The sequence below is a fragment of the Phyllostomus hastatus genome, unplaced genomic scaffold (assembly GCF_019186645.2).
Source record: "Phyllostomus hastatus isolate PE091 unplaced genomic scaffold, TTU_PhHast_1.1 phas_scaffold_555, whole genome shotgun sequence".
Taxonomy (NCBI): domain Eukaryota; kingdom Metazoa; phylum Chordata; class Mammalia; order Chiroptera; family Phyllostomidae; genus Phyllostomus; species Phyllostomus hastatus.
Window position 1 is genome coordinate 713,966 of NW_025334036.1, and position 26,207 is coordinate 740,172.

Below are 26,207 nucleotides of genomic sequence, written 5' to 3' on the forward strand. Positions count from 1 at the left end.
AGAGAATAAAAGAAAAGAAAGCTGGAATAACACCCACGGCCCCAGAGAGACCCACCAACAAAAGTCCTTCTCTTGGGCTCCCCCTACCTTGCCCTTTTTTTAAAGAAAAACTTCATGCAGACCATTCTTTGTCAGACATATCAGAAAGCACATCATCAGATTACAGCTTTTTTTTTTTAACCTTAAGAATGCCTTTGACCCCACACAGCCCTTCCCAAATTCTCCAAGTAGATATTGATAGAATTTGGCCTTTCTAAATAACCATCAGCCACCTAAAGAAACTATCTCTTAAGATGGGTGACTAATACAAATGACATTCAAAGACACAGAGATGGTTCAACTTGTTCATAAAGAAAATAATCTTTTAAAGTAGCATCCATGACAAAATTTTAAAACACGGAATAGCATTCTAATAAATTATGACAAAATCTTTAAAGAACAGAGATGTCTCTGACAAAATTTGAAAACCAGGAGATCGTGTTTTCACAGAAGTCATAACAAAATCTTGGAATAAATTTTAGCAAAACCACCACACTGAGAAAGACAGGACTGGCTCTCTGAACATGGTCTATTGTACAGCTGTGGCACAATGAGACCTAACCCTTGCGAACAGTGACAGCAGGGCCCACACCCTCAATCTGCTCACCTTTCCGAAGGCAGATGCTCCAGCACAGATGTGCGTGTAATTGAACTGCTTCTGAGATGCCAAAATCAATGGTGTCAGTTCCTCTGAGAATCAAACACATCTGTTAAATACATTTCATAATATTTTCATATTCATACATTCAAGAAATCATTCAGACATTGCATTTTTCCACTGGAAAAACTTACCTGGAAGAAGGCCCTTGTATGCATCATGCTCAGCCACCAGAACTTTTGCTACACCTGCTACTTTGCAGAGATCCTGCGCCACCTATGATTTTAAAAGTTCTTAGTTATCCATCGAACAGAAAGATGCAAACACAGCCACCACTACAAATAACAACAGAGCATAAAGCCTTAATGGCCAACTATAAAAATTGTTCTCATCAAAAAAGGGATACTTATGAATAAAAAATATTCTTTAACAAAGGAAATCTTATGTCAATTGATCTTACTACCAACTGACCTTAACCAAAAAAAAAAAAGTACTAATTGATAAACCAAAATCAACAAAGCTCTCTATTCAAATTTAGTTGTCAACTGCGTGCTTTACCTTTCACTCAAAGCAAGTACAAGTTCATCATTTTAGAAATGGTGAAATGAAGCAATGGTTAGGTTCTCTTTGTCTCTCAAAATAACAACACAGCCAACACATTTCAGACATAGGGCTTCTTAGGGGTAAAGGACAGGAGGACCCAGCCATACTAGTCTATAGGCCATGGCACTTTATTTGGCAATAATAATTTCTGCTGATATTAAAATCAGCAAATCTGGCCATGACTGGTGTGGCTTGACTGGCTGGGCATCAGCCCTCAAAGCAAAAGGTTGCTGGTTTGATTCCTGGTCAGGGAACATGCGTGGGTTGCGGGCCCAGTCTCCTGTTTGGGTGGGTGAGGGGGCACGTGAAAGAGGCAACCAATCAATGTTTCTCTCACATACTGATGTTTCTCTCCCTCTCTTTCTCCCTGCCTTCACCCCTCTCTAAAAACTAAAAATAAATAAAATCTAAAATTGATGAATCTGGGTGAGACTGAAATTTTATATCAGTCCATTGTCAACCATTGAGTTCCTGCCTACCTATATATATTTTTCTATAATGAAGGTACAGATTTTAGTTCCTTGTTTTTCCTGGGGTTCTGGGAAAGCCTTCTGACCACTCAAGATTACCTGCGTACAGAGGCAATGAGAATTCCTCTTCTAGTCTCTTTAATTGCAGCATGGCTGGCTTCTGCTTCAGCAGAAACACAGTGATCATATTATAGTCTTCTGTCTTCGTGTTTACCTCCATGCTGATTCACTGACGAGTAGGCATAAAAGGCCGTGCCTCCCCTCCTCAGAGGACGGGAAGGTTTCAACAAGATTCACCGAGGAAAGGATGCAGTGCACAAGTACCTCTGCTGAATCAAGTATTCACTGGCAGACTACTTTGTTCTAGCAAAACCATCTTTTTATTATCAGCAAAAGCTTCTGGCACTACACGGAAACATCACCTGCTGCTTATGCCGAATAGCTATATAAGACAGCATGGAACTGGCATCTGCCTATGGTATGAACGGTCTTCCCATACAGACACTGATTGTTTTTCTTTAAGAATAGAATGTGACATGATAATAAAATTATAACTCAACAGAAGGTGATTTCAGCTCTGACTTTTCTCAAAGTAGTATAAATAAAATAGCACTTCAAATATTTTAAAAATAATGTTAGAATAACTAATTAAAATCACAGCAAATAAACAATCAAACCCAGAACTTGTATATCTGAAAGCCAGGCAACCAAAAAGATACCACAGCCCTATCATCATACACTGCGGTTAGTATCAATGATATAAGATTCAGTGGCTGTTAGCAGGCTTTAGGAAAAGAAATCCATATAATTTAACCCCAGACCTGCTAGAATACATTCTTTCAAGGTATCAGTTTCATGTAAGAAATTAGATGTGACACTAGCATTCTGAATCTCATTATATCACATGGTCTGCATCAATGTCATTTCATAAAAACTAAATTTGTCTAAAAAGAAAAAGAAACATGCTGTCTTTGGAGTTTTTCCTTTGAGGTCCAAGCCCCCAGGCACACAGTCAGCAACTCCTGTGTGGTGTGGGTGGGAACTGGAGGCTCTTGCTGCATAAGCTTTACTGAAGCATGATCTCAACTGCCCTGCAGCCCCATGCTACAGACCCCGCAAGCCAAGGGTTAGTTTACAAAGCTGTCACTGTCTTATTCCAACAACAACAAAAACGAAGAACTTTTCACACAGACCACCACTTGGAAAGCATAGTACTAATTCCATTTGCCTCCTTACACCAATTAAAAAGTAACACCCATGGAACTTTGTCCAGATTTACCACTTTCAGAAATTAAAAGCAATTAGCAAGTATATTCATCAATACAAAAAAGGAATCGGCTATTAACCTTTAAGGGGACTCAAATATTATCATTCTACTTGGTACCTGATGGCACATGATGGTGCCAGTGGAACTAAATCAAGTATTCTACCCCATTTCAAAAGATAAAATGCTTAGTGAGCAAACTTAGTTTTTTTCACACATAGTAATGGTTGTGACATTGGCCATTTAATGAGGATTAGAGCCCAGTTTGGGTTACAGTCCTCACCATAATTCTCTGTTGCCATCTTTCCCTGTCTCTTGATGGAGATTATATTTGCTATGATTGACCTTAAAAATTTCTCACCTTGTCACATTTGGTTCCAGCTATTAAGCAAGACACTTCACCTCCAAGACGTTTGGCTGCAGTGATGGCATTTAATGTAACGGGTGCTAGGGTATCATTTGCATGCTCGGCTATTACCAGGGTACTCTGAGATCGTAGCAATAAGGCCTAAAAAGAGGGAGAAAATGGAAACGAATGTTATAATAGAAATGTTTTTTATTGATTGTTAAGCACGTATGCTTTAAAGAAAACTGTACACAACACTCAGTTACTCAGTTCTATAAATGTATTTCTGCAACACTTGCTCAATAGCAAAAATTGGGCTATTGTGTCTATCATTGTATTACCAATATTCATACCTAGTAAGAACAAAAATGCAAATTAGTGTTCTGTTAGAAAATTTTAAAAATTAGTTCAAAACAATTTTCCCACTAGCCTATGTTCAATGAGAAACTCAATATGTGTAAATGTAAAATCCTTAAGCAGAAGATGTGACTATCAAAGTAAGAATTACCAATCCCACTCACCTGCAGCAATGCTGCTAAAGACACAGTATATCCAGAAATAATGGCTCTGCAATCTCTCACACTGACTTCTACTGCTTCAGATAAAATGCACTCAATATCAAAATAACTGATCATGTAAATCTGTCTATAAACCACACAGCAATTCTGCTGGGGTTTCAACTGTTCAAGTATGCTTCCAAAATCAAAAAAGCAGCTTGTAGAAAAGCTTGTCGGAGCCGACCAGTATCTAGCCATATCTACTGTAGACTATCAAGAGACCACCAATAGTCTGTGGTCATCTAGAATGACTTCAAGCATCAGGACACAAAAATGAATGAGAAAGGTCCCTCCAATCAAAAATGTCAAGGGAAATATGGCTTGTTAACAAACAATTGTAAGACAGAATAATTTTTCAATTAACAAAGATACACAAAGAATTAGAGGATACAGGTCATAAAGTAGACAATCAAAAGAAAGTTTAAATGTTCCTGTCATGTGAAAAATGCAGAAGGGCACCACAGGCAGGAGGAGAGAAGCAAATGTTGGCACTATCTTTGTGGGAAATGGCAGTGAGAAAAAGAGGCACTGATGATCGAATGGCATGGTAGTGTGGCTTCATTCAGTGATAACATTTGGATCTGGAGCTGGAGTGAAAAGCATAATAAAAAATTGACCCAGCCCTGGTTGGTGTAGCTCAGTGGATTGAGTGCTGGCCTGAGAACCAAAGGGTTGCCAGTTCGATTCCCAGTCAGGTCATATGCCTGGGTTGTGGGCCAGGTTCCCAGTAGGAGTATATGAGTGGCAACCACACATTGATGTTTCTCTCCCTCTCTTCTCCTTTCTCTAAAAATAAATTTTAAAAAATCTTTTTAAAAAAATCGACCCAGACTTGGAAATTTCTAAGGAGGGTATGAATGAAGGAAAGGCAGGCACAGGTCTTTAATGGTTGGTGGTCAACATCTCATTTACAAAACACATTTTTTAATTTATTATATTGTAAACATCAATTGCTATATTTGAATATTCTTCAACTATTTATGAGCATAGCATCTAAGCATACCAATTTAACCAGTCTCTGTAGCGCTTTGATTATTAATAATTTATTATTATAAACAATGCAAAGACCATCCTTTTAACTAAATTTCTGCACTCATCCTCAAGAAATGGGAGCTCCTTTTAGTACAGAAAGACCCTTCTGATTGAAAGTTGGCCACAGTAGTTCTGCTTCCACAGAAGGCTAAGCCAGATTCTTCTCAACCTTCGACAAGTTAGGGGCTCCTCCTCCCCCAAGCTTCCTATCTCTACCACTCACCCCTCTACCTTGCTCTCCTCAGGCTCCCCACTCTAGCCTGCCCCAACTAGATCCTCCCAACCTTCTCCTCAGCCCTCTAAAACCCCTCTGTTCCTTCTTGACCACAGTCCCAGAGCTAGGGGTCAGAGACTTGATGGCACACCTCCACAGGTACAAATGGTGAGGCAAGAGGCAGACCAACCTGAGGGTGGGAAGAGGAAGAGGACAGCATAGGAGGATATGACAAAGGAAGGAACCACTGCACTGGATATCAGTTGATGACATTTCATGTGTTTTTTTCCTCCCTTTTTGTTTATTCAAAGGGTTCAAGGAAGGGGGGTAAATGAGATTTCTGTTGTTGCCAAATCAAGTACCTGTTTTATGACTTTTTCTTTTCTACAATAAAAAATTTGCCTTCTTACAGGAAGGCCTAGAAATCTTTATACACATTAAGATTCTTTTAACAAATTCCCAGAATTAAAAGTTATAGATCAAGAGGTAGGCATGCTTTTAATGCTGAATGACAATCCTGTTCTCCAAAGTTAGAGCAAATCACAAGAATTCACAATTCCTGAGATAGAATGAAAGTTTAGAAAGCATATACCACACCTGTCCATTTTTTTTATCCCCAGGGTCTAATACAACTTTTTTTTTCCTAATAAATGTCTGTACAATTATATGGTACTTTTTTTTTTTAAATCAGGAAAGCACAGTATCTTGTAAAGAACTTTGTAATTAGGACCCAATGGCATATTTTTTAATGGTATAATTATTTAAATCTCATTTCACAAGAATTGCTAGTAAAAAACTATTACCGATATACATCAGACACTGAATTTATGTTTCACACATCATTTACCATAAAAAACATGAGATTTCCATCAACATTTGGTGAATCAATCCAAGATCTCATGGCATAAGGCCCATATTTCCTATAAATTATAGTTCTAGCAACAGATTATTTAGGTAGGCAGTTCTCCTAAGGAATCCTCAAGCTTTTTACTGGATTGGCCAAAAAGTTTGACTAGTTTTTTCTGTACATCTCTAGCAGTGCTTAGTTATCTTTAACTTCATTCAAAAACTTTTGTTAGATTGTATTGTAACAGCTGTCATATCAGCGTGCATTTAAAAAAGACATCAAAATTGGTGAATTTGGGGGCAGCCATTTTAATGCTGAAGATGGAAGAAGATATACAACATTTTCAGCATATTATACTTTATTATTTCAGGGAAGGTAAAAATGTTACTGAAACACACACACAAAAATTTGTGCAGTGTATGGAGAAGGTGCTGTGACTGGTCGAATGTCCAAAAGTAGTTTGCAGTTTTTTGGCACTATTGATATTTTGGCCAAATAATTATCTGCTGTGGGGCTGTCTTATGCATTGGAAGATATTTAGCAACACCCCCAGCCTCCACTCACTAGAAACCAATAGTGGGAGATAGCCAACATACTCAAAATATCCAAATCAATAAAATTATTGGTGAAAATGAAAAATGTGTTTTATTTTACGGATAAAAACCATATGGACTTTTTGGCCAACCCAATAGAACTTCCAGGGGGGATATATGTAGATATGTATATGTACGTGCATATTAGAGGGAGAGTGTGTGTGCACATATATATCATCTTATTTAAAACTATAAAAACTCTATGATGTAGGTACTATTATTACCCTGAATTTATAATGAGGAAATTGAAGTTTAGTGGCTACAATAGCTAGGAAGCAAAGCCATGTTAAAAGTCCAGGTTGTTGGATCCCAGAATTTGGATTTTAAATTACCACTCACATTAAAGCACCATCATTTTTAGCAGTTCTATATATGGGTCAATCTTATAAGACTGCACTTAGCAAATATTCTCCTGCTTTTTAAAAAATAGTACTGGTCAAAAAGAAACAAAGACATCAAAAACCTCTCTTCCAGCTCAGAAAAGTTCAATAAACCTAAAATCCTACTTAAATAGAAGAGTGGTATAGAATACCACTAAAGACTCAAAAAGTACAGGTCCATTACTGAAAGGGTTTTTAAACAAAAGTCATTTTGTTATCTTACATACCATTCAGGTCCTCTTTTTTATGGAGAAAAGGAACGAAAGTCCTAAGTGTTTCAAGATAACTATGGAAACACTAAATATAGTAACTACCCCGAAAGAAATCCCAATGTCTTCAAAACACTGCTACTTACATCAAAATTAATGTATGCAGATTGTGTTGCTATAAATTATTGGTCCTCAGCCTTATCTGGGCCCTGAAAAGTACCTGGCAATGTTACCGTGGCAGACTTGGCACTATCCATAGCCACTACTGCTAATACCCTCTTCTGATGTTTCTCAAACTGCTAAAACAGGCTTCTCCCTACTCTCAGGAGAGAGCCTCAATGCCTAGTTCACAGTGAAAACTGAAGCCATCAGAAAGGGCCTGCTTCCCCTTCCTGATATCCAACACAGAAATTCCTGCCCTATCACAATGGAAGCTTTCTAAGCACTTCTGTGACCCTACCAAGAACAGTGCACAGACTTGTCAAATCACTAAAACACCTACCACATCATGCTTTTGGAGAACTTATCTAGACTACTGACTAGACTGAGTTCCAAACAGTAAAACACATACCAGTCACATACCCTTATTTAAGGTGATTGGCCTTTATGACATACAAGCATACCTCACTTTGTTGCACATCACAGACACTGTGTATTTTTTAAATCTTTTTCTTAAAGATTTTATTTATTTATTTTTAGAGAGGGAAGGGAGGGAGGGAGAGGGAGGGAGAGGGAGGGAGAGGGAGGGAGAGGGAGGGAGAGAGGGAGAGAGAGAGAGAGAGGGAGAGGAGGGAGAGAGAGAGGGAGAGAGGGGGGGGGGAGAGAGAGAGAGGGGAGAGAGGGGGGGGGGAGAGAGGGGGAGAGAGGGGAGAGAGAGAGGGGAGAGAGGGGGGGAGAGAGGGGAGAGAGAGGGGGAGAGAGGGAGAGGGAGGGAGAGAGGGAGAGAGAGAGAGAGAGAGAGAGAGAGAGAGAGAGAGAGAGAGAGAGAGAGAGAGAGACCAATGTGTGGTTGCTGGGGGCCATGGCCTGCAACCCAGGCATGTGCCCTGACTGGGAATCCAACCTGCGATACTTTGACACTGTGTATTTTTACAGATTGAAGGCAAGACCCTCATAATCAGCAATTGGCTTTACTGCAGATCTCTGGAACTGAACTGAGTCTCTGAGGTCTGCCTATAGTGTAACTTCTTGAGGGCTGGGTTTAAAGGGGATGTCCTCTCTCCACTTTCAGTGCCAAACTTCTTGAAAATAATGTTAACATGCACCAACTCTACTGCTCCACCTCTTTTTCTCCTTTAGTCACAGTAAAATGATTGTCACTTCCACTGCAAAACTGAACCCAATCTCTTCAAAGTCACCACCAACCCATGTTATGGTTAAGTCCAGTGAACACATTTTGGTCCTTCTCTTATAAACCTTAACAGTTTTGACACTGCTTTAGCTTTTCATTCTTTTAGAAGCAGCCAAGGAGATTTACTGCTCAGGAGTTCCACTGAGGCTTTAACTATATGCAGTAAACCACCAAAGGTGTTAGTAAGACTGCCCCCCGCCAAAAGCTAGAATCCAACTCCCTACTTTACCCATGTCCCCCACTATGTTTAAAAACTAAGTGGGGTAAGAAGGGGGTGGGTGTGAGGGTCTTTTTGCTTCTTTACTCAAAAATTTAAGAGCAGGAATAACCTATAAAATATCTTCTGGTTCTACCAAAAAAGATATAAAGTCACCTAATCCCTATTTTAACATACATTTTGTAATGAAATGTATATTATATTTCTGTACTTAAATAACTTACTTTAACCTATATAGTGATAAAATATGGTAACTTTTAATGATGAGTAGAAATTACATTGAATATTAAAAACAGTCAATTTACTTCAATTTAAAAAACAGACATGCCCCTTAGCAGACACATTGGCAGGCAGCATAATTTTACAGAATTCACCTCACGCAATAAATCTTTTAAAACCACATCAAAATTGGCTGGCTTTCTTCTTTCAAAAGAAATTAAAATTTGCATGTGAATTACAGAGTTCAATCTCATTCATCAACATGAACCATGGACTCTGAAAAATGTCATGTTCCTCCACATCAGTTTCACGGCTTCTGAATTATTACAGATAGGCCTCTCTGTCTGACAATGAACACAGTAACAGGGACACTCAAATGACCTTGACGTGTTGCTTCACTTTCCCCTCAGTGTGTCCTCTGGCTCTTCATTGTACGTGTAAAATGCCACCTTCGTTCACAGGTGTCACTGAGGAGCTCCCCCCAAAGATGAAGCACTTTGCTCAAGGGCACAAATAACAAAAAACTGGAAATGAACTTAGATACCAAATGCAAGTCATTCAATTTACATTCTAACAGTTCAAGGTGTTTCCTCCCCCCTCCCCACTAATTGTGGTAAAAAACAAAATTTATCATCCTAATCATTTTTAAGTGTACAGTTTAGTAGTGTTAAATTTCAAGACTGAGGATTTCAGATAAGCAATTTTGACTTTAGAACACCATACATACAAGTTAAAGAGCTGCCAAAGTGAAGAGACTCCCCCTTTAGAAGTATGGGAAAACCTGAGCATCAACAATTTTAAGAGTAACTTGAACAATTAAAATAAAATACAAAACTTAAGAGTGGTAATGGGTTATAACCCACTAAATAAAACGAGGATCCATAAGTCCGAAGATAAATATATGAATGGGCAAGAAGGAAATGTTCTTCCTTGCAACAGAAGGCAAATAAATGCAGAAGGGATGGTGAAATCGGAGAAAGCACCGTCTCCCACCACGGTCATCACCGCTCGGGCAGGAATCACCACCAGGTGGTGAATGGAGGGCAGCGGAGGGCGGACTGAGGAGCTACACGGTCTCAACGTATCTCCCCGCCCAGCAGTTAACAATCACGAGGAGAAACACGAAGAGCAACACCTGAGTCAACTAAGGTTACCGTCACCGAACCCCTGAAACGAACCAAAATGACTACACTGAATGTAAACTGTAACTGAAAAATGAAACTTAAAAAAGCTTATAAAAAACCGGGCAAAGACAAATACCGATGATGATGATGATAATAATAATAATACCACCCCCACTCATGTCAGCTCTACGAAACGAGTCCTAAACCCTCGCCATCACGATTATTCCTTTCACTTGGGCCTGACTCCGCGCCCGTCCACGCAACCACCTCCCAATTACTGCACAGCTGAGTCCTTTTGGCGAGTCCGGCTCTGACACCTGGAATTTGCCCAAATCCACGGCTCGAACTTGTGTGTCTAGATCCCCTGACTGAAAAAATAAAAATAAAAAAATCTCCTCGGGGTGACGAATGAACCCCGACCTGAGGGAAGCAGGTTTGACCTTTGTGGCGGGCGTGGGGCGGGGGTTCGGGAACTTTTCCCACGCAAGAAGAAACACACACAAGAAAGGGCCCACAGATGCCCAGAAGGACCGCCCGCCGTGGGGTGTCCCCGGACGGAGACCCCACGGCGGGCGGAGACGCAGGCCGGGACAGGAACACGCCTCAGGGAAGTCTCTGGCCCGGGGGAGCAACCCCGGTTTTTCCCGGGACCTGACCGTCAATCAGGAAACTCGACGGGAACCGCAGCGTACACTGCTCCGTGACTTCCCACGCCACGCGGCCCCACAGCGTCAGGACGGAACCGTGTTTCCCCTCAGTCCCTCTCACGACCGCGGACACAAAGGCGGTCAGCTCGCGACCGGTCACGGACGAGAGCCCCGCCACCCCCCGCCCCCGCGCGGCCGGCGGGTTCCAGAACCCCGCCCCCTCCGCCCCACACCTGAGACTGGACTCGAGCTGCCACAACGCGCCCGGCGAAAACGTCAAACTCTTCCAGAAACGTCGGCTCCCAGGCCGAACTCCGCCTTTCAACTCTCCCCGGGAGAGCAGGCAGCGGCGACCGGCCCCTCCCCCCGGGACGCGGCCGCCCGCCCGCCCCGCCACCTGTGGAGAACCCGGGCGCCCGGAGAGGAGCAGGGCGCAGGCGCACGGTGACCCCCGCCCCGGGGTCACCGGCCGCGGCCCTCGACCCCGGCCCCGCGCGGCCGCCCCGGACTCGGGGGCCCGAGGCCGCGAGGCGCGGGGCCTGCCAGCGCGAGGGCGGGTCAAGTCTGTGGGAGCCCGTGACCTTCGCCGACACCGGCACGGGACCGGCAGCTTGAGGGACCGTCCCCGCGCCCAGCCGGGCCCTCCCGTGCAGGGAAGCCTCACCGACTGCTGCAGCCGCCTAGTTGCCGCCGCTCGGAACATGGTCGCCGCTTCCGAACGCCTCAAGCAGCCTCGGCCTCACGGTAGCAGGACGCGCACCAGGCGGCCCGGCTTCAGTCAGTCACGGCAACGCTCGCGAGACGCGCAAACGAGAGCGGACGCCACGGGCGCGCTGCACGAGCTCGCGGTTTTCCTCGGGCTGTCGGGTAGCCAACGGGAACGGCGGAAAGTTAGGGGCGGAGCTTGGGAGTGGGGCAAAGGTGAGGCTACCCTCCGCGAAGCCAGCCCCGCCTCTGCGCCGATGACGTCACTTCCCTGGCTCCCCGCCCTCCGGTGTCCGCCCCTCTCGCTCCTAGAAGTCACGAGCGCTCCACCTGTAACCCAATTTCCAACTACGGGGAATGTGCTGCATCGGGGGAAGCTGCATAAGGTGTTGCGCTTTGGGTGGCAAACACAATACAATGTTGCAGATGATGTATTACAGAACTGTACAGTTGTAACCCACATAATGTTCTAACCAATGTAACCCTGATAAAGTCAATAAAAATTTTTTAAAAAAGATGTTGACCTCACCAGAATCCGGAGAAAACATACGAGCAGACATAGTCCTATGAGCCGAGGGATGCACCGAATGGGTGGTATTTGAATTGGGACCTTGCGGACACAAACAGGGAAAGATGGAGGCGGGAAGGTGCAAGGACAAGGAGCAGGCCTCTGTGGTGCCAGGAGAAGGGGACACGGCTGGAGCTGCGGCTGGAAGAGCGGATTTGGAAAGGTCTTGAATAGGCGTGTAACTTGGGGCCCCATCCTAGCCCTTCTCTGTGTCCACTCTCTTACCCCTGGGCGGTCCCCCCGCCCCGCCCTGCCCCGACTTCTGCCTGTCTGGCCAAATCTGTTGCATCCACAAAATCACCTCCCCAGAATCTCCTCTATGTTCCTGAACATCTCAAACCTTCATGTCCACAACATAAGTCCTCTCATTTTTTTAATACATGATTCGAAAGAGCCAGTAATTTAACTGTTACTAATTACAAAGGTCTTGGAATACATCTCACACACCAACCTCCACCCACCCGTTTTCAGGACTCCGTGAATGAGGAGTTGCTTCACACCTTAGCTGAACATACTCAACAACCTTCAGTTCTCTCTGTTATCCATAGACATGGCTCAAAGTCACCACTTTCCAGAGTTGCTCCAGAATTTCTGTGTAAGTGTTTTGGGGACAGCAGTCTGGCTAGATGGGAGACCCGGGGATTTGTCTTGAAGCTCCATTTGCACAGCAGGCCCACTTTTCCACTTCAGATTTGGAAGCTGCTGGAGACTGGACCCCAGGCTACTGCTTCTGGGGGGTCTCCCCCTCTGCTTCAACATAGGCCACATAGAAATGGGACTATATTCTTCTTTTAAATGTTTTATATTTCTTATTTATTATAACTTTTTAAAATTAGCACCTGAGGACATTTTTCATTGCTTTAGAGAGAGAGGAAAGGGAGGGAGGGAAGGAGGGAAGGAGGAGAAGAGAGAGAGAAAGACTGACATTGATGTGAGAAGGAAACATTGATCAGTTGCCTTCAGTAGGTGCCCCAACTGGGGATTGAACCTGCAACCTTTTGTTACCCGGGTCGACGCTACAGCCAGCCACATCAGCAGGGTGGGCCCATAGTCTTAAAACTGGCTTCATATTTTCAAGGCTTGCCTGTGTTCTCAAGAAGAAATTATTTTGCCACAGCATTCCGTCTTTCTAAATAGAGCACATGAAAATGGACCAACCTTCTTAGCCATGTCCACCTACAGGACTTCTTTGTGCCAAAAATATCTGCAGATGATTTTAATAGTGCCTCTTGCGGATTCTCCTTTCAACTTATCTGTTCCTTCCCATGTGTTGTCATTTTTTCTGTTTAAAAATCATGACCGTAAAACCTCGAACATTTATGGGTTACACAAACAGCTTCCCTTGGTATATTTTTAATAATCTCTGCTCTTATTTTTACCAGATGTTGAAATCCCAAATGATAACAGAGTGAGAAACTTTAAGGGTAAGATTATTTGAGCAGGAAAATGTGATGTTTTTGTTCGGAGATAGCAGTTGTCTGACCTGGGTTTGTTTCAAGTTTTTTCTACTTTTAGCTGAGATGTCTTAGAGAAATTCCTTAATTCCGCTGATCTTCTGTGTCTTCATTGGTCAGAGTACTGCTAGTGTCTTCCTTATTAGGGATCTGGTGACAAATGTGAGAAATTATATGTTGTATTAGTCATATATTGCTGTGTAACAAATTACTCCCACAATGTAGCAGCTTGAAACAACATGTATTATCTTACACTGTTTCTGAGAGTTAAGAATCATGGTGTGGCTTAGCTGGGTGGTTCTGGCTCATAGTCTCTCACAACTGCAAACTACCAGCCATAGCTGCAGTCTCTGGACACTTGAGTGGGATTGAGGATTGGCTTCCAAGCTCAACCACGTGGCTGTTGGCAGGAGACTTCAGTTCCTCCCCATGGGACCTATCCGGATGGCTTCTCCCAAAGGCCATGATCAGAGAAACCAACACAGAGAGACATAAGCTGCAGCCTTTTATATCCTAAGTTCCGTGGTGACACGTCATCATGACTGCTGTGTTCTAAGTGGTCACTCTAACCACTGCTGGTACAATGTGGGAGAGGACTACACAAGGGTGAAAATAACAGGAGGCAGGAAAAATCCAAAGTCATCTTGGAGGCTGGCTGCCACCTATGTATAAAGCACCCAGCAGAACCACCTGGACACCACTAATGACATTTATTGAGCACTTATTATGTGCAGGCCCTCTTCTGGGCCCAGGAAATATAAAATAGACAGTCCTTGCCCATAAGGGCTTGCATTCTAGAAGCCCATAGTAGGTGCTCAAAAAAGATGTTTTCCATAGGCAGTAACATCTCTGATGTTTCTCTTAGCAATATTTTTTTCTGACATAGCTGCTCCAGCAAGGGGGGAAAACATAAAGAAATGGGACTACATCAAACTAAAAAGGTTTTGCACGCAAAGGAAACCATCAACAAAACAAAAAGACAACCTACTGAACGGAAGAAATTTGCCAATGATACATCCAATAAAGGGTTAATGTCCAAAATTTGTCAAGAACTCATAAAACTCAACATCAAACAACAAACAACCCAATTAAAAATGGACGTAGGACTTGAGCAGGTACTTCTCCAAAGAGGACATAGAGATGGCCAATAGGCTTATGAAAAGATGCTCAACATTACTAATCATCAAGGAAATGCAAATTAAACCCACGATGAGATGTCACCTCACCCCTTTCGGAATGCCTGTCAACAATAAATCAGGAAACGACAAGTGCTGGTGAGGGTGTGGAGAAAAGGGAGCCCTCTGTGCACCGCTGGTGGGAATGCAGACTGGTGCAGACACTGCGGGAAACAGTACAGAGGGCCCTCAAAAAATTTAAGGTGGAACTGCTTCATGACCCAATGATTCCAATTTTGAATATTTATCCAAAGAAATCCAAAACACTAATTTGGAAGAATGCATGCATCCCCTATGTTCATTGCAACGTTATTTACAATGGCCAAGACATGGAAGCCACCCAAGTGCCCAGGGAAAAAATAAGTGGATAAAAAAGTTGTGTCCGTTCATACAATGGAATGGTGCCATAAAAAAGGATGAAATCTTACCATTTGTGACGGAATGGATGGGCCTAGAGAGTATTGCGTTAAGTGAAATAAGTCAGGGGAAGACAAATACCATAAGTTTTCACTTATATGTGGAATCTAAAGAACAAAATAAACAACCAAAATTGAAACTGACATGTAGAGACAGGTTGCCAGAGGAGGAGGGGCTGGGGGACTGGGTAAAAAAGGTGAGGGAATTGAGAAGTATATATTGGTTGTTACAAAACTCCCATGGGGATGTAAAGTATAGCACAGGGAATATAGTCAATAATACTGCAATAACCATATATGGTGCCAGGTGGGTACTAGAAATATCAGGAATCACTCTGGAAAGTATACGATTGGGCTAACCATTTTGCTGTGCACCTGAAACTAATAGAAAATATTAGTGAATATAAACTTTGATTGAAAAATAAAGTTACAAAAAATTTCACTGTTTAAAATATATATATATATGTTTTCTCCCCAAGAGAAAGAAAGAAACAAATAAAAAAACTTCACAAAAGAAGATGGTGCTAATCAGAGATACAGACAAAATCCAGGACATTCACACTTGGGAAAGTAGGCAAACCCTCTCAAAATGTGACAATTCTAAGTTGGGACATTCTTTTGCAATTTTTAGTTTGGAAGATGAGAATTTATGAAGAAAGTTAAAGGTGGCCACAGTCAAGTGAAGGGCATTGTTTTTCAAAAGTATTCTTCTGGAGCCTGGCTGCGTGTACAGGTGCCCTAACAAATAAGGCTCTGAAGTCCCGGGCCCCGCCTGTGCAAAAGTGATGGAGATGGAGACTTTATTTCCCTTGACTCACCCGCTGTCAATTTTGTTGGTGTTTAAAATGATGCACTTACAGCATATCAGGTGACCTTGAATCTGACATCTTCTGGAACACACCCTGATCTTCTCCTGGTTTGTCCCAATTAGTGACATTTTACTCTCCTGATACTTGTGTTAAAATATTCATATTTCAGGCTCTTCGAGGAGACATGTATGATTCATGGGATTAATGGCAACAGAACTTGCCTACATTATCAAATTAATCTTGCATGTCACGAGCCTGCATAATGCTGAAGTGAAGCTGGGTATGTACACATAAATATTGAAGTCTTACTCTGAGCCTAATAAAACATGCCTATCTTCACAAATACCCACCGGCAAAAATGGACACTAGGACTTTCACTGGCCCAGGTGCCCGAGAGACACCGACTGAGGTCCCACTGGGTGGCTGTCCCTCCCTCTAATGCCCTCCACCAGCCTTTTCAGGGCACCAAGGACTCTGTGATTCGAGAGCCCCTGGCTGACAGGAGCCTGATACCATCTCCGGTGCCACAGGTTTAATGAAAGAGACTTGTCCCAGAGTCTACTCCTCTATGAGAAAGGGCAGGGGTGATGTCCTACTCGGCTTAGAGGAGGGATTCCTGGTGACATCCAGGATGGAGCCCTTAAGAACTAAATCACCACTCGGTCCCCGGGCCTCTCCACACTGCACCCCTCACCCCAGGAAACTGTGACGGCTGCTCCAGGCCCAAGCAGATGCTCCAGGCCCCCCATGGTGCCCCCATGTGGAGCTCAGTCCTGCCTCCCTGCTTTGCTGCCGGGTGCATCCTCCTCGTTTTCAAGACTCTGCCCCGGCGGTTCCCAATCTTCATCCCAAGATGAAGTTTTTAGCATTTTGCAGCCCAGCGAGAAAAACTGGGATGATGTAATGAGTTTTTCACTGAGCCTAATAGAAAAGACTGTATTCTGAAACTGGGTTTTTCTTTTCTGGTGTTGGTATGTTTCCTCCTACATGAAATTATGATAATAGACAGTAGTTGTGGGTTTTTTTCACGTGTTCCTTGGCATCATGGGAGAGCGGTGGTCCCCCATGTGATGACCCTGTTGTTTCTCTCTTGGTTCCCGAATTCCAGGAGCCTGAGAGCCACTGTCATACAAAACCAGTTCCACCCCCACCTCACTCTTGAGGCCTCCCCTGGTTATGCAGGACTCACTTTATCTTTCTGTGAAAAAAAAGTATCAGTTTGGATATTTTCCCTCTAAAATCGTAGTGTAGAGTCACAACAATTAATAATTTTTAAAACTTGCAAAGAACAGAAAACTGCTATAGTTCTCCTTCTCAGAGAAAATAAACTTAATCTGAAAGAGAGCCTTTGTTTGCATTTTTGGAGACTATCACTTAAGTTTTAACAAAAATAGAGTTATTTTATAGGGCTATTTGGTTAAGTGGGGCCCTCTCTAGTTCACGGGGAGTTCTCTGTGCTCAGCTGTCTGAGCCTCGCCGCTCACCGCCACTTTTACTGCCTCCTGTGGCTCCTGGGCATTCCGGAGTCTCGGCCCATCTTCCCACCTGGAGCGAAACCCTCGGGGCCAGGGCTGCTCCGTGAGCACCAGCCGGCCTCCTCTACCGGCCCAGCTCAACCTCTTGCCCCTCGTACTGTTCACTCAGTACTGGATGGGTCCGCCAGCCTCTAATCCCTGCTCTCCCTTGCTCTTTACAGTTGTGGGCACCAGGATTCGGCTACGTGAGATGCGAGAGGAGTGCCATTATTTGTTCTGAAGGTCTTTACAAGCACAAGGCATCTCTAAAGTGGCTATAAATAATTTATATTGTCCATAACTCAAGCTGATCAAAATAGACCTCATCACCGTGATGCGGCAAAATCTGGTCCAAGCTGCCTTTCTGCTGCCTCCAACCCAATGATCCGGATGGAGCAGATGAAACTCGGACTAGACGCCCTCTGAATAGGATTAAGGCCCCTGGGCAGTCACATGGATCACAATCTGCCTGCGATTAGACATCGGATAATCCCGCCGGAGGGGAGCTGACAACCGGAATTCTATTACCTCACTTAGTATCTATTTTTGGAACCTGCTGGTGGCTACAGCCTCCAGAAGACGTTTTCCAGTGAAAGAGGATCCTTTAAAGGTTCCTTTGAAAAATGGTTGCTCGATGGACTTTGATTACAGCCAAGCATTTGAAGCCTTTCATAATTCCAATTTGTTCCAAGAGGACAAATACACAAAATAGGACATGAGTGTGTTGGTCCTTGTCGTGAAGAAAAAAAACACACACACACACACACATTCTAGCTCCTTATGAATGTGTGTCGGAAAGAATAAAAGATATCCTTCTAAATCTTTAAGATATTATGACAACTTTATGAAGATGCTTCCTCACATTTGAGAATACATAACGATAAACCATTTTTCACTCGTTTCAGTATGGAAAAGGCAAGTATCTGTGACTAGTAAAGGGGCTGTAACCAGCTCCAAAGTCTGCAAAACCTAAACCGGCAACACATCCGCACATCTCTGCAGATGGAGGAGCTGCCAGACCACTGAGAACCACTCCCAGGTCAGCAGGCCAGCTGGGCTTCCACCTTCCGGAAACACCAGGAAGATGCAAGTTTCCCAGAAGCCACCAGGCACAGCTCCTTCCCACGGCCCCTCCCCTCCCAAGATCCAGGCCTGGTGGGTTACCCTGGCAGCTCCCTCCAGCATGGGATTGAGAAGAAACAAAGGCCCCCATACGGTACAAGTGGGGGTGGGGGAGGCAGGCAAGGGGTCATTTCGGCGCCCCTGTGAAGTGGCCCTGCTGCCCCCCCTGTAGGCAGTGGGTTTCTCACTGCAGATGGATGCTGACACACGCCCACTGCAAGTGAAGTGACAAACAGGGGCCAGCAGGGCCGTTCCCGCCTGGACAGACTGAAGGAGCACCAGTTCGTAACTGGTCTCATGGACTGGTGGGTGTGAGTCTCAGCCCCCCTCTTAGCAGTTGTACTGATCTGTGATTGGTTTTGGTTTATTAGTCTCTGGGATGCTCGAGGGGCGGGGCCGGTCTGTGGGCACGTTGCCTGTGCTGTAAGGGAGCTGGTCCGCGATGGCTCAGCCCAGGGCCCAGCCTGCAGCAGGTGCTCAGTGCCTGTCAGGGCCCGGCAGTGCACTGGCTACCTGTTTGCCCAAAGGGAGTTAGGTGGGGGTCGGCAAGAGTGCCTGGGGGACAGCAGGGCCTTGGATATCCGCTGGCCTGGAGGCTGACCCACCTGCCAAGCTCCTTCCTCTTCCCAGGCCTCAGCTGCTTTCTCTGAAACGTGGTGCCTCCCCCCCACCCCCCCAATACTCTGGCAAGTGTTGATGTGAATGCCCAAGCCCCTTATGGTTTGTTCAATACAACACTTCCAACTTCCCCACAGAAAAGTCGGGGCCAGGGGTGTCAGGCAGCGGGGAGATGGGGCAGGAGCCAGAGGAGAGGCCTGGTGCCCCCGTCCCCAGGGACTCCGGCAGGAAAGCCCTGCTCTGGGCCCAGGCACCTGGGTTCCAGCTCCATCTCTGCCACTTACATGCTGGGGCACAGGTCACTGGACCTCTGCTTTCTTTCTGATACTCGTGGTGAGTATTCGTGCAGCAGCTCCCTCTGTGAGGGGCCTGTGTCCTGCCTGTGTGGTGCCTGTGGCATCCCATCTGGGAGCGCCCCAGAGGTGAGGCGGGGTGTAAGGACTCCTCAGGCAGGCTCTGGAGACAGAGAGTGCGATTCGAATCCTGGCTCCACTAGCAATGTTACCTATGACAAACTACTTAACTTCTCCCAGCCTCAGTTTTCTCATCTGTGAAATAGGGATACCTTTAACAGCAACTTCTTGCTAGAATTGTTGAGGATAAGGACAGCCGTATGTGTGAAGGTGGCCCCAGTAGAGTCCAGTACGTTAGAAATGATGATGATGATGATGATGATGACGATGATGAGCACCTAGGTTACGTCCCGCGTTCCTCCCCACACAGGTGATTCCACGAAAAACAGGAGAGAAAACAGCTCCGTGCAGGCGGAGGTCTCCTGGGTGGGTAAGAACGGGAAGGGGCGCCTGTGTGCGGGTGTGGGTGCGCGCTTGCAGCCGAAGGAGTTGCCTGGGCCCGGGTACACACAGGCACCGCCCACAGCAAAGGCACCGCGCACAGAGAGGCCCCCAACCTGAAGATACAGCCAGAAGGATGGTTCGCGCACTCAACTACGTGCCAGATTTTGTTGTAAACCTTGTCCAGAGAATAGTTTAATTCTCACAATAGCTATTGTGAGAGGTAGCTATTAATCTTATCCCCCATTTTACAGATGAAGACACTGAGGAACAGAGAAGTAAAGTAATGAGCCCGCGGTCACAGTGGCCTGGCGCAGACACCCCCACAGATGCCCGCCTCTCTCTCAACCTCGCAGCATCCTCCCCACCCCCAGCCTGCCGCAACACATTCATCATGAGCGCCAGTGGCCAAAGACGCAAGAAAAGGCCTGTTTTGGCACCGCGCTGGGACGCTGTGCGGAAGAACCGGACCCTGAAGAAGCCCAGACGCTGCAAAGGCGGTGGCGGTGCTCAAAGCCCCGGGAGACCACGGACCGAGCGGCCCGGAGCGCGGGCGCGTGGGCGCTCGCCCACTGTGCCGCGGGTCGCCACGGAGCAGAGATTTCTGTGCGCACCGAGGCCTGGCCCCGGCTCTCCGCAAAGCCTCTCCCCGCGCCGTTGGCCGCAGCCATGCCCGGCGCGCGGCCCGGAGCTCGGGGCCAGGCCGCCTTAGGTGTTTAGCACAAGGGCTGAGGGGCCCGCAGAGACCGGGGCCCGGCTGCGGGATCCGAGGGCGATGGTCCGTCACCTGGCGCTCACAGCGCCGCGTCCCGGCGCGCACCAAGTCCGCGCATCCCTTTTAGGAGGAAAAAAACCCGCCACCGCGGGCCAGTCTTCATAATTCATGGGCTCTCTGCGAACACTCCCAAACGGAACCCACGGCCGCGTCTTTGGAAGAAGGAAACGCCTGGACTCCGCAGCGAAGTCGCGGGCTTTCTGAGGAAGGACGGCCCGCGGCGCCGTCAGTGAATTACCCGGCGCCCCGCAACTGTTCTCGATCACTTGCTTTTACGTTGGTTTGTGAAGTGAAACAGAAGAGTCTGTAAAAATCGTTAGTTCTGGAAGTGGGAAACGCACCCGACCCCAGCGTTATTTCCAGAAGGAGCTGTGCTGTGGGGGGTGGGGGCGAGGATGGAGGGAGTCAGTGTCAAAACACCACCCCACCCCTCCCCGAAGAGAAACCGCCCCTCGAGGCTGGAATAGGACCCGGGAGCGTCTTCGGTCCGACGCGCCTGCGTCCCCACCCAGTGCTCCGGCTTGGAGAAGTTTCCCCCCGGCGGCCGGCGGGGAGTCGGAGTTTACCCATGCTCCTCCTCTGCCCGCAGCCCCTGCCCCGCGGTGGCTCTCGGCCCTCCCTCGGCGCCCCGGACCCCGAGAACAAAGGAGCAGGAGAGGGGGAAGGTGACCCGCAGGACCGCGGGGGTCCTGCCCAAGCACACCGCTCTTTTCCCCAGCGCTGGTCCCGAAAAAGTGGGTTTTTAATTCTTATTTTATTTACGAAAGGGAGCATTTATAGGCGAGACGCCCTGCACTCCCCAGGTGTCCATCTCCGCACCCCGGCGCGCCCGCGAAGGCGCTCCGAACGCCCCGCAGGCAGCGCAGGGCGGCGGACTCGGGGTCCGGCCCAGACGCCCGGCCCCCGCCCCGGCCCCGGCCCCGGCCCGGGAGGCTCCCAGTAGATTTCGGGGAGGGGGCTGCGCTCCATTGTTCGCTCCGGCCAATCAGGTCGCCCCTTTCCCTGCAGCCAATCCCGGGCCACCCCCGCCTCCCACCCGGGGCGCCCGCCCGCCCACCCGCGGCGGCGGGTCCCCACCGCCGCTGCCGCCGCCCCGCACCCTGGTTCTGGGGAGGCTGGTGACGCTGCAGGTCCCGCCCCCGCCCAGCCCGGCGACTGCGTGCTGACGTAATGCGGCGTGCGGGCCGGTGCGGTCGGTCCTGCGAGTCCGTGGGGCCCGAGTTAGTTAGCAAAGAGCCGGCGGGGCGCGCGACCCCGTCCTCCGCCCGGCGCACTCTCGGCACACGCGTCCGTCTGCATGGTGGATATCATTCTCCATTATCCTTTCCTGGGTGCCATGGGGGATCCTTGCAAGAGTAAGTCTTCTCCGGGCGTGGGTGCGGGTGGGTTTGTGCGGAACGTGCGCGGCTTCTGCTGCAGGAGAATGGGGCGCGGATTCTACAAGTGGCTTCTGTGGGACCGGGCGCGGGGCGGCGGGAAGCCGGGGTGCCTGCCCCGTCGGCGTCCTGCTGCTCTAACTCATAATTAAATCCTCTCTCCCCAGCCTGCGTGCGAGGCTGGGCTCGGGCTGCGAAATCGGCTTCTGTTTTGCGCTAAGGCGATTCGATGGGGTTCAGGGGTGCGGGGCTCTGGCCGGCCGGCCGGTCTCTCGGTTCTTCCAAGCAAGGGCTGTTTCTCCACCTTGACCTGGGACATTTAAACCGAGAAATGTCATCGAGGAGGCGAGCAGCCCGTGCGCACGCCGGCGGGTGGTCGGGGCTGCGGGCGCCGCCAGGGGAGGGAGGCGGGCGTCCCGCTCGGTGCGGACGCGGGGCGGCGGGGGGTCCGCAGGGCCTCAGGGTCCGTGAGCTCTCCGCTCGCCCACGACATCAGCGTCTAGCGAAGCACGAAACCGATAAAACGACTGCATCCAAATGAATGTTATTAAATTGTGTTTTTTTTTGGGGGGGGGGCGGGGAGGGAAGGCTTTACAAATCGTTTTTTGTTTTGTTTTTCGTTCCCAATTTTCCGGGCCTTTAGAAAGTCCGCCTCCTTCTCCTTGCCGGGCGGGCCAGGGCGGCCGAGGCGGGTCTGCAGCCGGGCCTGACTCGAGCCCTTCCCGGCAGAGAAGCCAGGCACAGCCACGTGCGTGGGCTGCGGGAGTCAGATCCACGACCAGTTCATCCTGCGGGTGTCCCCCGACCTCGAGTGGCACGCCGCCTGCCTCAAGTGCGCCGAGTGCAGCCAGTACCTGGACGAGACGTGCACGTGCTTCGTGAGAGACGGGAAAACCTACTGTAAACGGGACTATGTCAGGTGAGGCTTCGGGGACCCCGGGGACGCCGGGAGCCGGCCCTCGGGACGGAGGCCCCCGCCCCAGCGAGCGCGGCCCGCAGTCCCGAGGGCCGCTGACCGCCCGCCCCGCGTCCGCGTCCTCAGGCTGTTCGGCATCAAGTGCGCCAAGTGCCAGGTGGGCTTCAGCAGCAGCGATCTGGTGATGCGCGCGCGGGACAGCGTGTACCACGTCGAGTGCTTCCGCTGCTCCGTGTGCAGCCGCCAGCTGCTGCCCGGCGACGAGTTCTCGCTGCGGGAGCACGAGCTGCTGTGCCGCGCGGACCACGGCCTCCTGCTCGAGCGCGCGGGAGCCGGCAGCCCGCGGAGCCCAGGCCCGCTCCCGGCGCGCGGCTTACATCTGCCAGGTGAGCTGCGTCCGCGGGAGGCCGTGTGCGGAGACTGTCGCGCCGGGACTGGAAGCTGTCCCGTGTGCGTTTCTGGGCGGCTGCAGAGCTGCGTGCCAGGAACGCGGCTGGGTGTCCGTGCGGGGAAACCGTCTGTGGATTCCCGCGAGCCTGGATGTGTATATGAGCGCGCGCGCGCGTGTGGAGAACCCTGTTCTCCGTCGGGACACGTGGGCCACGGGGCTGGAAGCAGGAGAGGGGGCTGCTGGGCCGTGGACGAGGAGCGCCCGGCTGCGCCCAGCCTGCCAGGCGGCTCCGGAGGCCGACCACCCGACGCAGAGCGGACGCGTCTGTGTGTGTCTGTGTTTTCGGGCCCAGTTTGATGTACGACTTGGCGAAATGCTCACCGGTGGGGAGGGTGGGACCCCAGGACACCCCCGCGCCCGCAGGGGATGCTGTGGGTCCGGGTGAGGCCGAGGGCCTGTGCGGGACGCGTCCCCGGCCGCGGCGTCTGCGGGTGCGGGGTGGTCTGGCGCCGCGCCTCCCGTCCCTGCCCTCCTTTTCCTCCCCTTTACAACGACTCGCTCGGGCTGGACGAGCTGTTCGTAAATATTTGTCCGCAAATCTCTGGCGGGGAGGGGTGGAACACCCCGAGTCATTGCGGCAGGAACCCGCGGCCGTGCAGGCCCGGTGCGGACGCGGGTGTGAAGCAGGACGGGGCCGGGGCCGGGGCACTGCGGGCTCGGACCTCCCTTTTGCCTGTCGCGGGCCGCGGGCATCGGGGCCTGTCCACCCGGGTGGAGAGAACCCGAGGCCGGGCGAGGGCAATGCAGGCGAAGGCTGGGCGGGGAACCCTGGAGCCTTGAAGGAGGAGCCGCGCCCAGACCCGGTGTCCGCGGCCGGGCCCCTGTACGAGGGGGGAGCCTCCGGAGGGCCCCGGGGAGCGGCCGAGAAGCCCCCAAATTCGAGCAGCAGGGCGCCGGGGCTCCGCAGGACTCCCTTCCCTCCACAGCCAGACCCCGGGGGCGCCTCCATGCCGTTCCTGCGACACCCGCACTTCTTCCGGAGGGCGCCCCCTGTCCCCTGTCCCCGGCCGTTGGCGTCCCCGCGGGCACCCAAAAGTCTAGTGCGTGCGGGAGGCTCGGCCCGGCCTGCGGCGGCCACCTCTGCGCTCGGGGAGGTCGCTCCGCACTGCGGGTCGGGGACTCGGGAAGGGGCACCGCCTTCCGGGTGGGGCGAAGTGACGGAAGGGAGGCCAACGGTACAACGAAATCGCAGAATAAAACAGAAACGAAGCGGGGCGGAGGGCTCGGCGGGCGGGCGGGGCGCCGGGCCAGCCAACCAACCGAGTCTCCGCTCACCGCGCGCCCCTTCCGCGCAGAGCCCGGGCCCGGCCGGCAGCCCGCGCTGCGCCCGCACGTGCACAAGCAGGCGGAGAAGACGACTCGCGTGCGGACGGTGCTCAACGAGAAGCAACTGCACACGCTGCGGACCTGCTACGCCGCCAACCCGCGGCCCGACGCGCTCATGAAGGAGCAGCTGGTCGAGATGACCGGCCTGAGCCCGCGGGTCATCCGCGTCTGGTTCCAGAACAAGCGTTGCAAGGACAAGAAGAAATCCATCCTCATGAAGCAGCTGCAGCAGCAGCAGCACAACGACAAGACGGTGAGGGACCGTGGCCCGAGCGGCGGTGGGCTTGGGTGGAGGGGGGGCGGGGCTCGGGTTGGTGCCGCTTTTGAGCGCCCTGTGCTGGGCAGGCTCTGGGGGAGCGGGGGAACGGGACTCCCCGGAGGGCTTGTGCCTGTGCCCTCAGCGCAGCGCTTTCTGTGGAACTCAGGGCTCCTTAGCTGTTGTGTCTGAGCTGGGGTCTCCTTGCCCCCGCGGCCGACCTGAGTTGGGGTCGCTGGAGCTCAGGTCGGGCCGGTCGAGTTCCCCGCACCTGGCGAGGCTGCGTTCCCTTGGCCTGTGGCTCCCGGCACGGAGACCGGCCCGTGGTGGCGGGTTTGCGGGCCCGGGGTATCTTTGCAGGGGAAGGAGAGCTCCCCAACCTGGGTGCGGCAGCTCGCGCGTCTCCCCACAATCCGCTTCAGCCTGCAAATTGCGAGCCAGTGCCCGGGGCCTCGGTCTCAAAGGTGGCGGGAAACTCGGGACCTAACCGGAGCGCGCCCCGCCCCCCTACTTCTGCTTGTCCCGAAGAGCCTGCAGGGACTGACTGGGACGCCGCTGGTGGCCGGCAGCCCCATCCGCCACGAGAGCGCCGTACAGGGCAGCGCGGTCGAGGTGCAGACGTACCAGCCACCGTGGAAAACTCTCAGCGAGTTCGCGCTGCAGAGTGACCTGGACCAACCTGCCTTCCAGCAGCTGGTGAGGCCCCAGCCTGCGCGAGCCACCCCAGGACTCCGGCCTGGATTTAGCGATTTAGCCAGGGCCGGGTGGGGGTGGGGGTGGGGGCTTCCCGTGGGTGACCTGCTGGGACAGCCTGAGGCCGCCGGGTGGTTGGGGGGTGGGGGGAGGCTGCATCCGCACCTTGCTCCCCTGCGCGCAATTCGCTGCAAACCAGATCTCCCTGGATTAACGCGCTCACGGGAGAGGTCGAAGGAACGAACCCGCCCGCAAACCCCGCCCTAATACCCCTGAGTGCGCTTGGGGACCCGTCCGCCGTCTCCGGAGGGCTTGCTCCCAGCCTGCGGCGCGTCCCCAGGGGGCGTCCTACCCGGAGCCCCGGCCCGGACGCGTCCTCACCACCCCTACCTGGCGCCCCCAGGTCTCCTTCTCTGAGTCTGGCTCCCTGGGCAACTCCTCTGGCAGCGACGTGACCTCCCTGTCCTCGCAGCTCCCCGACACGCCCAACAGCATGGTGCCGAGTCCGGTGGAGACGTGAGGGGATCCC

The 26,207-nt window shown here is 50.1% G+C and overlaps 2 protein-coding genes across 2 annotated transcripts in view; one reads left to right on the forward strand and one right to left on the reverse strand.

The window, feature by feature from the left end:
* ETFA (electron transfer flavoprotein subunit alpha) overlaps positions 1 to 11,580 on the reverse strand; it is a 48,770-nt gene extending 37,190 nt beyond the window's left edge. The window contains exons 1-4 of the mRNA XM_045825098.1: positions 11,375 to 11,580; positions 3,336 to 3,482; positions 832 to 913; positions 647 to 729 (exon numbers count right to left, since the gene is read on the reverse strand). Of these exons, the coding sequence (XP_045681054.1) occupies positions 647 to 729; positions 832 to 913; positions 3,336 to 3,482; positions 11,375 to 11,413 (351 nt within the window). The 5' untranslated portion in view covers positions 11,414 to 11,580. The remainder of the gene's footprint in view (positions 1 to 646; positions 730 to 831; positions 914 to 3,335; positions 3,483 to 11,374) is intronic.
* Positions 11,581 to 21,893: 10,313 nt separating this feature from the next.
* ISL2 (ISL LIM homeobox 2) lies at positions 21,894 to 26,198 on the forward strand. Its single transcript, XM_045825070.1, has 6 exons — positions 21,894 to 22,015; positions 22,766 to 22,955; positions 23,079 to 23,338; positions 24,699 to 24,982; positions 25,514 to 25,681; positions 26,082 to 26,198. Exons 1-6 carry the CDS (start codon positions 21,958 to 21,960, stop codon positions 26,196 to 26,198), a joined length of 1,077 nt encoding a protein of 358 aa, XP_045681026.1. The 5' UTR covers positions 21,894 to 21,957.
* The last annotated feature ends 9 nt before the right edge of the window (positions 26,199 to 26,207 follow it).